General features: G+C 33.5%; 1 protein-coding gene across 5 annotated transcripts in view; it reads right to left on the reverse strand.

The window, feature by feature from the left end:
* Positions 1–12707, reverse strand: part of KIAA2026 (KIAA2026 ortholog) — a 56958-nt gene that overhangs the window by 27410 nt on the left and 16841 nt on the right. For 3 of the 5 annotated variants that reach the window (XR_004354383.1, XM_032674828.1, XM_032674826.1), the window contains 2 exons: positions 7311–7387; positions 2957–3046 (listed from right to left, as the gene is read on the reverse strand). The exons of 1 other annotated variant lie outside the window; for it this stretch is intronic. Coding sequence is in view for 3 of the 4 variants with exons in the window: in XM_032674828.1 (XP_032530719.1) it covers positions 2957–3046; positions 7311–7387 (167 nt within the window). In the remaining variant the exon portion in view is untranslated. The remainder of the gene's footprint in view (positions 1–2956; positions 3047–7310; positions 7388–12707) is intronic. One more of the 5 variants, XM_032674827.1, reaches the window with a different exon arrangement.

Here is a 12707-nt window from a genome sequence, read left to right on the forward strand (position 1 = left end):
AGGAGCAGAAAAAGGGTAGTTAGGTTTATCAGAGACTGACTCTCTCACCACGCAGTTGAACATAGAATTTTGCTAGCTTCTCTCATGGGGTGGTACAGAAAAGAGAAGCTTCCAGAGACACAGAGAGTAGGAACTACTTATTTGGCAGCAGTTTTGGCTTATGTCAGTTGAAAGCATATGTGAAACTGCAGTGTCACTTCAGAACTGTGGCTGGAGTTCAAGAGCAGAGTTGAATTCTGTTCAAAATTAAAGAACTGAGGTCAAATTTTATTCTCCTCTCTAAACAGTTACAGTGAACTAGCACAAAGCAAATTGGTACAACAAACTCACCAGTAATCAATCAAAAGCGCAAGACTTTTTAAAAGGAAAAATAATACTCATAACTAATTCAAAAGACAATACAGTGTACAAGAGTACAGAAACTAACTGTTTTAATCAACCAAGCAGACTTATTACTTCATTGTTGTGGAAGAAGCTTTTTGAAATGCCCACACTTAAAATTACCCATGGCTTTCCATTACATAACCCTGCTCTAATTTGATTTTAACTTGCCAAACAAAAATCTGTCATGTCATTCGTTGTCTCAAGCTGATGTTCTGAAATGTGTCAGATACAACCAGTCCAACTACCTATAAAAAATGAGGGAAAATAGTAAGTTTATTCATGTTAAAAAAGTGTTACAGCTCAGTGCTCTCAGTATAGTCTCCACTAATTCCAAGTTCTGGAGAAGGAATTCCTTTTATGTACTCTAGAATGGTCTTCTAGGAAACAAAAGCGAGGTTAGGACTAAGAAAAGGTTATATTTAAAAGTGTTACTATCAGTTAGACAAGCTGTATTTCTAATTTGCTTTAGTAATTAACATAACATTAAAGCTTGCCTTGAGGATTTTTCTCAGTAGCATGTGCTAGCAACTACTAAAACTGGAATTACCAAGGAGGTTAGCCGTGAAGAAGATTCCTATGGCTTTACTCAGGTCACTGTTGCAAACAAAAATCAATAAAGTTACCATGAAGTAGTAAGAACATCACCATTTTGGGTCAAAACAAGAAAAAAGTCCATGAACAGCATATATAAATACCATCATATTAAAATAAGCTTTCACATTAGATCCTACTTCCATTAGCAAATTAAAACAATGTCTTACTTAACAGTCAGAAAAACCGAACAAATTTGATTCTAGAGGCTTCTGTAACTGCCACTGTCATTTGGTCAGAGTTGAAGAATAAAAATCTGGTTTTTCTCCAATTTTTCACATATCTAACAAAATTACACATGGTGTTAGACATCAGAAGTGACATCCTAATGACTTTCCTTACAAACTGAAACCTAATTTTAACATGTCAAATTTATGATTATTCATCTAATTTAACATCTTTCTATTTGTATGCTTGAAAGGAAAACATGAAACTTCCCTAATAAATATGTTTTTAAAAATCAGTATTTCACTTTACTGTTTCCTCATAACCACTTCTCCAGCAATTAATCCTAACCCTTTTCCTTTATGTAAAATTTCTAACAACACAAGTGTTTAGAGACCCAGAATCACAATCTGATAGGTCTATACAAGCACAGGAAAGATTGTCCTTACCTCACAACTTCCGAATGCTGAATCTTAACTCCCCTATACTTCAGTGTTTGGTTTTTTTAAGACGGTGCAATTAGAACTAAACATAGTATTCCTGCTGAAGTCATGCAACTTACTTACATAATGACATTATCAGATTTCAGTTCAAAGAGCAATTATGACATATTTAGCATTTGTCTACCCTTGAAGAAGTCTTGTTCATACAGTTTTACTAGCAGACTAAAAGTCTCACCTACACTAAGATTATTGATATGCTGTAGTATACTCTCATTTTTTGGCTTTATCTTCAATGGTTGCCATAACCTTTCTGATAACCTCTTGACATTCTTATCATAAAAACCAATTTGCAATTTAGCAACTGCAAAATAATTTCAAGATAAGGCTGTTTTTATTCGCTTGCATATTTTAACAATTATTATGCTAAGTGCCTGCAGAGAAATTTGTCTTTCAGAGCCCTAGTTTATATTGCCTCTCTCCTACATCTGTCTCCTCTTTTTAAAAAATTTAGGAATAAATTGTTTCTGCATGAGACCACAGACATTCGCTTGAATTAAAAGCAATCTAGTTTCTAAGGTTTAGAAAAAGCAACAGTTTTATCTATCACCTTTTATAGAAATGCCACGGAAATGCCTAGTTCAATAAACAGAACTACAATACAAAAAAGCAAGAAAAATAATTCACTAAAAAGGGACATTCATAGGAGTACTATTCATGTATTTAAACTTATCTACCATCTTAATTAAAATCACTGTCTCCTACAAAAGCCAAAACATATTCGATTCTCTTGTCTAACCGTTACTCATTCAAGGTTTTCAGCTGCATAGACTGAGTGATCCAGCGTACATTGGTAAAATTTGTATCTCAGTCTGACATCAAAAGCCAGATAGCATGCTTTCTGGTACAACATACTTTAATAAAAATTAAACAAAGCCAATTTTAATAACTTACTTGCAAACAAAAGGAGTTAGGAATCCCAATAACAATGTAAGAGTCAGCTCACTGGAAGTTTTAATCAGCACTGCATAGGCAGATGTAAGAATTCTATCCTGTAATTGCTTGTTAGTAAGAATTGTCCTCAGGGCAGAATGTTAACATGTTTAATAGAAATGAACTACTCCTTTTAAGGCATTGCCACTATCCAAATTTATTTTGGCAGTGAAAAGTGTCAACACGGTTACTGAATTCACTTCTAAAAACATTGAGAACAGAGCACTACATACAGGAAAGATTAAAATTACAGTCTCTAGGTATCAACCATATGAGGTTTTATGCAGTTATTGAACAGCATAAAAATCTTCAGTTGAGAGGCCTCAGTAAATAACTGGCACTGGTTTATATCCATACAAGAGAAAGCTGTTAATGTCACATACCGATTTCTTTTTAATGTCCTCCAGATCTTTGAGTTCATTCTCAATCTTTGTGATTAATTCCCTGAGTTCATCAAGATTAGTGCAAATAAGCTAAAAAACAAATGAACACAAACACTTGGTGATGTGGGACTTGGAAAATGTACAATGAAGTTAAATAAAATGCAAAAGCACGGTATTACTTAACGCTACCATTTGTTTTTTATTTTCTTACAGCATTTTTAAAAGTAAAAAAAAAAAAAAGCAGGACTTGTTGAAAGAAAGAAAAGCTAATAAGAAAATAATCTATTCTTCAGACATAAATCATATCTCTGCCTGTAAGTTTCCACTTCAAAATGTAGGTATTTTCTTAAAACTTCTGTGAATGACAACTACCAAATTTATCTCAAGTGCAGTAATGAGTTGGAACATCTTTGAGTTCCAAACAACTCCCTGGTGAATTAAAGTATACTAGCTTTGGAGTATGCTGTGCTTGTAACATTTCACGCTTGTTATAACTTTTTCCTGGACATCACTCTAAGTCGTCTGTTCCTGGACGTGTTCAAGACGCATCTGGTGATACAGTTTAGTGGTTACAGTTGTAGTGCTGGGTGTTGGTTGGACTGGATGATTTTGAAGGACTCTTACAACCTTGCTAATTCTATGATTCTAAGGCAACCTAGTTGTCTATCAGATCTACCTATTTGTGTATGTTTTGAGAAAGGATTATATTTTTTTTATTCCTGTCTTTAGAAATCAGCTTTTTTACATTTCTCCTTTCAGAAAATGGATGCTATCTTCTTGAAAAAACCATCAAGCAAAAGTAATCTGTATATTTTGTCTTACCATAATTTAGGGTAGTTTAAGACTTAACAAACTGGAAATTATTAAGCTGTTAGGTTCTTTCAGGTTAAAACTTGCTTTTTCTGAACACCCTTAGGTGAAAATCTTTTCATTATTAGTGAAAACATGTTAAAATAATTTAAGAAAATAAAAAAAAAATTATAATAAAAGAAACCATGCAAAACCCACCCGAGAAAACCTGTTTTTATCATACAAGTGTTAATTATTTTTCCCAAATCAGTAATTCATAACAATATAGTTTTACATCAAATTCATGTGCAATTTTAGATTTGTAGCAAAGACATTAAAAAGCGCCTTTGTTTCACTATTAAAACACAGAACTGACACTTTTTGCAAAATACATAAATTTCAGAAACCTCTAATGCATACACACCATCGTTTTCATAGCACTTGTGCACATTTGAAGCATTGAGGAACTGAAGTGACTCAAACTAAAGTTTACAGTTTTCACATTTATCAAGTTTAGAATAGCAAATTAATAAGGAAACTGGCACTGTCTTGCCACACGCAACGTATGCAAAATTAACTTGCAAAAGGTATCTCTCTTAAGCCAGGAAACAGAATTACTATGTGTAACTTTACCAGGTTCAACATGCATGTCCGTCCTGCACTTAAAGAAGTGTTAAATACAGAAGATGTAAACCGAAGCCAAATACTGGCTTTTCTTTGCCTGTCTGGCCTGTGAAGAAATCTATGATACTGTATTATTATGCAAAAAAGTGCAAGTATGTCACATAAAGTCCTTGAAAAAAGTCAATAAAGGCATGGATAAAGATTTTCCCTACACAATTATAACCCCTACACTCTTTTGACTAGATATCTGAAAGTTCAGTTACTAAGTATTATCACTGCTTTTTATTTTCTTCTATGAGACCAATCCAAACTACATCAATGGGAAAAACAATGCCAGTATACTAAGATGAGTTGTCTTGGGGCTGGGAAAGACAGGCAAGAATAATCAAATCTCTAAGTCCCAACTTCCATCAGAGGAGATGTACATGTGAGGTTCATATTTGTGTGTTAGTTACACTCTGGTAAAACAAAGAAGGTAACAGCAGCTGACCTTGGAGGATTTATGGTCAAAATTAGTTCAGTATTTGAAATAGTTCAGTACCGTACTGAAAATCACTATAAAAAAAGGTTCAAGAAAAAATTTATATTTTGTCATTCACAGTGTGATTTCAGGTGGGGAAATAAAGAAGCACACTGATCGGGAAGAAAGTATTTACAAAACTTCTCTCACACGGCTAACATTTCCCACCTTACAGAACGAAGCCAGCGTTTTGAAGGAAAGATGAAAAAGATAGTAATAACAAAGTGTAGTGTATTTTGTATGATCATTTTGTTATGGAATCTAGATCATATTTCTCCTAATGAGATTTTTATTTATGTTCCTGTGTTCTTTGCTCCTTGTTGTTGTAGCCAGAAAATTAAGTATATTATTAGAAAGTGTTAGGCACAGAATTTATGTATTTTAGACTAAGCATTTTAAAAGGACTTAAAAAAGGACTTGGTGGAACTAAACAATTTCCTGTGAACAACACTGCCTTTCTAAATTGTTCTATGTTTTAATGGTTAAGCTAACATGAAGGTAAAAGGAGAGGTATTGATGTTACAACCTAATCATTTTAGATTAGATTAGATTAGATTAGATTCTGATAGTTTACTGGTAGTTTCATATACGGTTCTTGAAGAACATGCCTTCTAATGACCTATCATGAGAAAAATAATCTGAGGAGAAAAAATGTTTCCTTTATAAAATGTTAGGCATTATAAATGTTAAAATTAAGTAGTACAATTAACTCCTGAATGTTTCTGTTAATAATGGATTTTAATGTATAATTTTTGTCATTGCACATATTAAAAGACTTACTAACACTAATTTACTCAGTTTTAGTGACAAGTTATGATTTTCAGGTATGGGATCTATAGTTAATTACAGAACCTAATCTTATAAAATAAAATGTCTTATGGTTGGTTTGGTGGTTTTTTTCTACATTTGTAGGCTGCAGGAACATGAAAAATATTATAAATTTTTATTTATTAATATTCATTCCAAAAGAACTGATGTTTAGACAAGAATAGCAATATACTTGTGGTTATACCCTTCCTGCATATCTCACAGCGCCTGTATACTAAAGGTGTTCTATTAAATATTAAAAAAATATACTTGTACCTTCAAACAGTTGCATAATTTCATAAAGTCTGGCTATCTGTGTATGTGGGAAAAGTACACTGAAGCATACATTACTAGATTCCAAAAGTCTTAATATTATTCCAAATATAAACATTTTAGTATTTGCAAATACTTCTAACAGTCACACCAATCCTGTCTGTCCTCTTGAAAAAGGCAGGTTAAGTTGTTAGAGTTCCCTCATAAGATTAAACTGCTCAATACTAATCAATCTGAGCCTCACCTAAACCAGATAGAACTCCCAGCTTTGATCAAAAGAGCCAGAAGTATTATGTTATATTTTAAGTTTTTACACAAATAAATATACACTTAGATAGATATGTAAATGTACGTACATTTTACCTTGATTAGCTAAAAGATTGGGTTAAGTTTTAGACAGACTACTTAAATGCAGTAGTTTAATATTGTAAAAAAAGGATTTCTAACCTAACTGTATATATCCATGGCATGCAGGTAATGTGCTTGGAAAAATAAAATTTTTAGACACTGTACCTATTTTTTGGAAACGTTTCAGTCACTACCATTACAATATAGATAAAAGACAGATTATACTCAAATGTCAGTCGTTTCTCAATATTGAGCGTTACTAACCAATTTTATCACCAGAAATTCTACTAGCTCCATCTACTAGCTCCATCATCATCATCATGGTGGAATAAACTGATTTGGTGTGAGGGTTTTAGAAAACAGTCATGATTTAATGTGGGTCTACTCGTCAAAATAGCACAGATTGCTTTCTGAAGAAAAAAAAAGATAGCCAAAGGAGAACTTCAATGCAAAGCAGGCATGCATACATAAATAGCAACTTAGAACTGAAGCACTGTAACACTTCTACTACAGCACCATAAAACCACATTATCATAATTAATACTCTTGGTGCTCTCTGGCCCTAAAGTCACATACAGACAAGTAAGGTGAGCATAGCTGCCTATAAATTTTTTGCGAGTCCTTCAGTAAACCAAGATGGATTTCAGTTAAAGAACCACATTGTCATACCTCACACAAAACAAGTAATTTTATCCCAGAAAATTTTATCTACCCTAAAAATTTCATTAAAAACTCCTAGCTTTTATAGGTTTTATACAGTAACAGATATATCTAGGATCCTAAACAACAGTGTGGAACAGTATGCAAGCTGCACATAATAAAAATGCTAAAACATTCTTTACCAAGAAAAGGTGAAATGCACTTTTACAAATACTATCAGGTTAAACCTCTCAAACTAGAAGAAGGAATTCCAACATCTCTATCAGAAACTAAAGGACTTACTTCACAGACAGTCAGATTTCAAGTGCTTAAAACAAAAATTAAAATAATTACCTGAAATTCTGGTATGGTAGACTTTCTGACACCCTTCCTCTTCTTTGTGATTGCTTTTTTAGATAGTGATTTTTTTCCTTGTAAGATTAAAAGAGAAAAGCTTCATAATGCTGCTTGTTGTACTTAATTAATAAAACCAAGCTATATACAGACTTGAAAGTTAAACTGTAACTGACGGCTTACAGTAAGTCATGTAAACATGATGAATTAGAACTAGGCTCAGTAAAAGCAAACATTAAACACATATCTGTGTAGTGCAGTCTTTTGGGGTTGGAGGAAGGAAAAAAAAAAAAGAATAAACAAGAAGAAAAGGAATAAACCCATTACAATTCTAATAACATGGCATCTAAAAATTTCAGTCATAAAGGAAACATTCACACCACTCTTCTGAAAGGAGTGAAATCCAGAACTTATGGCACAAACTTAAGAAATATAGCATCTTACCTGTAAGATTTGTTCTCTGACACTGTAAAGCGAATCACACATTAGGATCTGGGATCTCTGTACCATACAGTAAAAAGATACCCTCAAAGCACAAGCAATATCTAGTAATGCCTGACTGAACATACTGAAGTTGCCAATGAAATCAGATTATTGATTTGTTTTTTCCAGCAACAGCAGAACTTAACAGTTTTAGAAGAAAGCAAATGCCTTCCTATAATGCAGTTTACACTCACCTATGCTATACAAGAACACGGATGTATCAAAACATCCCTTTGAAGGTAAGGTAGGTGCTTTACTGCCTAGAATGTCAGAGCTCTGACATACATTTCTCAAATCAAGTAGTTATGTCACTAAACAATATATGCAAGACAGGAGAGTTTCTTATATGGTTATTTCTACATTCATATGGTAAATTGAAATAAGACCACTTTTAACTTGTTCACTCAGGCCAGACCATCACTCTAACATTATTACTGTGTTCACATGTGGGAGTCTTAAAAAAGAATTAAAACCCTTAAACAAAAAAAGAACTTGAAAAAAATAATCATAATTTTTTGTCAACTAACATAATTACAGGCACTTCATAATAATGCAAGCACAGGCACATTCAATATTTATATTAATGAAATATTGGCAAATATTGCATTTAAATTCTTCTTAACACGTTTTCTTGTGTGGGCAAATGCATATGTACATACACATACATCTACTTCTAGGCATCTATTCTATAGGTGCCTGGGCATCTATATTTTCAGTTTATTATACTGTGAGTTTCCTGAACATCTTACCTGACTCTGAAATAAACACATTTAAGGGACAAGGCACAGGGCTTGAAGAATCTAGATCTGAAACTCCACATAAAATCGAACTATATAAAAATTACTAAATCAGCCTAGATTTGAAACTCCCCATACTGAACACATTAAAAAATTTAAAGAGCCCTCAATTACCAAAAATAAACACTTACAGATTTCACACTAGAGAACAAGTGATAAAACAGAGAGGCATGTTTATTAGAACAACAACCCAAACGTCCTGACAAGGGGCAAATAAGTCACCATTTTTATTATGCAGTTTATGGATACAGTTGCATTGAAAACATAATTGCTATTACTGAGAACATTGCTGTCCATTTACTGAACTAAAGTAGACACTTATAACCTTTCTTGACAAACTGACTCAAAAAGAAGTCTGGTTGCATAGTGGTTCCTTGTAATAGCCCTGTAAAAAAATGTTATTTGGAAAGAATATGAAAAGATTTTTAAAAAGGGAAGCCTTGCTTCCTTACAAAAAGGAATATTTGATTATGTTTAAAACGAAATTTTCACTTTACTTGAATATTGTAACATACTTTTCAACAAATGTTTACTTGAAAATTTTCAGCATGTGGTGCAGTACGATTTATGATGCAGTGTACTTCAAAAAATAACAGTTAACAGAAATACTCTCTCTCTTTTCCCCAACATATCCTCATGACAAAGAGATAGAAAACTGTTAGAAAAAATTATAAACAATTAAAAAACCAAATAAAATAAAAAGTACGAAGTAGGAAAGATATGGGGTAACAGACAGACCAAGAATTAACAGAAACTGTCTAGAAGCACAAGGAAAATGAGCCTTACCTCCTGTGTAAAGTGGATCAAGGAAAAAAAAAGTTAAAAATAGAGTATGACATGTGGGTTATCACAAAGCATGCCTGTTGGAATACATGCACCAAAAGACCTACACAATTCCCAGGCTGGCATGTGCCCTGAGCTAAGCATATATCTGTACAGAGAAGCACTACAGTCTTTTTCACATTTTTTGACACCAGATATCCTATTGGCTATCACATATAAAAAATTAAGAAAACACTACAGATATTTGCACAGTGGGAGAGAATTAATACATACAGCAAACTACTCATCGCAAATTCATCTTCTACCCTAGTAACTTCCTCATAAAATACAAAATTGATGTTAAAAAGAAGTTGTACCAGTAGCACTGATAATCTTTTCCTTTTAAAAAACCTTGTACCTGTTTTTCCCAAAATAGTATTTCTCAACTTCAAATATCTACAAACAATGGTAACAGGAAACTATTCTTTCACAATCAGCAGTTAGCTAATAATCCATATGTATTACATAGGTGGAATATATTACAAAACAGTGTTTAAGAACAGAGCTTTGCAACCCAGAGATGTGCTGGTTTTGTGGATTACCATCCAGCACCCAGACTTGGAACTTTGTAACACACTACCTTGTCTTTATGTGTGATTGGCTCTACCACATCTGGCTACTAACCCTGTCTGGGGATAACAAAATCCCCAAGGAGTTGAACCAGTATCAGCTGGGAGAGGTAACTTCTCAAATCACTCCACTGAGGTCTGCTAGGGATATTTTGCCCAGAATCACAGGTAAAGTAACTATTTCAAATGGCTTATAATAATTCCTTAGCAGATAATGTTTTTGACAGCAGCCAGATCTCAGTGCACTGTACATTTCAGAGCATACTCAATGTACAAATATATTTAATTGCTGACTAATAGCAACCAGTTAGAAAAACTCATAAAAACCTAAGATAATGAAAATAAATATTTCTAATAAGGAATCTCTTTAGCTCACCTATTCAATTCAACACAGCCTGCTTCCTTCCCATGCCTCCAGATTCTACCTTTTACTAGTCATATTTTATAAAGCCTGTAGCAAGAGTTCTACACATGGACAAAATAATACAGCAATTTCAGTACAAAAATTTTTAGAGAGGGAAGGGTTCCACAGTGGTTCAATAAACAGATTTCCATCTTTAGAGATCTTCAAGTTACATCTGACCTGCTCTGGTATTTGTCTCAGTTCTGCTCCAAACAAGGAATCAGAGCAGATGATCTCCAGATGTTTCCTCCAATCAGCATTTCTACAGTTTGTGACTTTTTAAAAAAGACTGCCTTGCACAGTATACATATATTAGTAACAAATACATAGGAATCACTAACTCAGGACTGCACTGCTCAGAAGGAAGACAAACCAGACAATGCTTTTGTCCAATCAATTTTGTTACACTTCTCCATAATCAGGTAAGACTGAGATGAGAAAAACACTCTCCATCAAAACAAATAAAGAGTTTCTCAAACTAAACCAAGAAGTCCAAAGAAAATCATGATCCTGAAACAGCTGAAGAGGCATTCTCCTTCAACAGCTGAAGTACATGAAAGCCCTACCATCTTGAGGCACTAACAGTGGTCTCCCCATCCAGCAATAGCTATAACACTAAATTATGTTTACTCAGACAAGTGTTTGATAAATATTTTATAAATACTGATAAATAAATACTGATTTATTCTTATTCTTTTTCCACTATTGAGTAATACTTGTGATAAAGATTAAAGTTTTATTTCTTTTTGATACAAAGTTCAATTTCAAATATAGTTAACATTTCAGGAAAAAAAAGTGCTTTATTTATTGCCAGGATTATAAAATAATACTACTAGATTAAAAAAAAAATCAACTGGTTTGTATTCAAACATACACAACAAAACTATATTGAAAAATATACTTTGCTGCAAATGGCACTTTTCTAAAGCTAGGAACTGTCAGCCTATACTACTGCTGTGTAACTTTACATTCACTCACAAATAATTTACTGTGCCACAATTACTAATTATGTCTCCACACTGCCTTTTCCAACAGGCTCCACATCTCAGTTTGGTTTCAGCTCAGAGGAGAAGAGATTGAGACACCATACCTCAAATGGAAGTTGTAACTAGCATCCTTTGTCCCCTCCCACACTGCAGGAGAGGATGTGCTGGTTTTATACCACCTCCAATACTCACAGCTAAGCCACTTCTGATGCTAGAGAGTGGACAACTACAGACATCCCAGCTCAGATTCTTTTCATGTTCAATAAATGAATCAGGACTGTATAACAGATACAGAGTACTTTTCTTTCTCTACCAGAGAATAAAGAGAAAATAAACAATCACTTTATTCTTCAAGCAAACTACACCAAAGCTTATCTTAATTTAAACTATAATTCAATTACCTGTGGATATAAACCAAAGTTATTTATTGAAGTAAAATTTCTCTCCAATAACAGTGACCAACCTATGCCTACAGTTGGCAGCATCACAGCCCAAAAACTCAATTTGCACATTTACTGACTTTACCTGCTGAAACAAACTACTTGCATATTAAATTGAAACACAAGCACTGTCAAAATGCATACACTCTGCAGTAAAGAACAGTGCAGTTGTGTAACATTGTTTTGTCTGAATGAAAACAAACCTCTCTTGCAGCAGAAATGCAGCAAAACACAGGTTTTCCACAGTAAACTTATTTTTAAGCCACCCTGTACTCATCTGCCAAAAAAGCTGAAAACTCTGTTCAGCAGACACAAGCAGCATTCACTTGGATACTGCCTTGTCCACCTAGTGTTAGGTGCCTGAAGGACAACGAGGGCAGAAACCTATATAGTAAGTATTAGTATAAACCAATATTTGAGGTTAGTGAAAGCATCGAAGTGAACAAAAACCATGCTATTCTTCATGCTTGCTTTTCTAATTTCAAAGCAAGTGAACATCACATTAGAAAGCACTGAAATATTTTTAGTGTTCAAAACACTGTATTCCAGGTTTCATGTATGATTCAGTCTCAAAGTAAAGACAGCGCTTTATATAACAAAGTAAACCTAAACCAAAATAAATGTGTAACATAATTTCTTACATCACTGCTTCTTAAGAAGCTAATTAATGCTGAATTAATGGTGACCACAATAGGTAAGGCAGAAGAAATATCACTTCCCTGAATCAATACTGTTTTTAGTTAACCTCTGTTTTAATCTCAACTACAAATCCCAAGAGACTGGATTATTTTATACTTATGACTGACAGTTAAGAGGTGGGTTTTATTGATTTTCCTTCTACATGTTTATAATTGTCATCAAGCAACTTTTTAAACAAACTCATTGCTGAAAAACAAA

This window comes from Chiroxiphia lanceolata, chromosome Z (assembly GCF_009829145.1).
Source record: "Chiroxiphia lanceolata isolate bChiLan1 chromosome Z, bChiLan1.pri, whole genome shotgun sequence".
Lineage (NCBI taxonomy): Eukaryota > Metazoa > Chordata > Aves > Passeriformes > Pipridae > Chiroxiphia > Chiroxiphia lanceolata.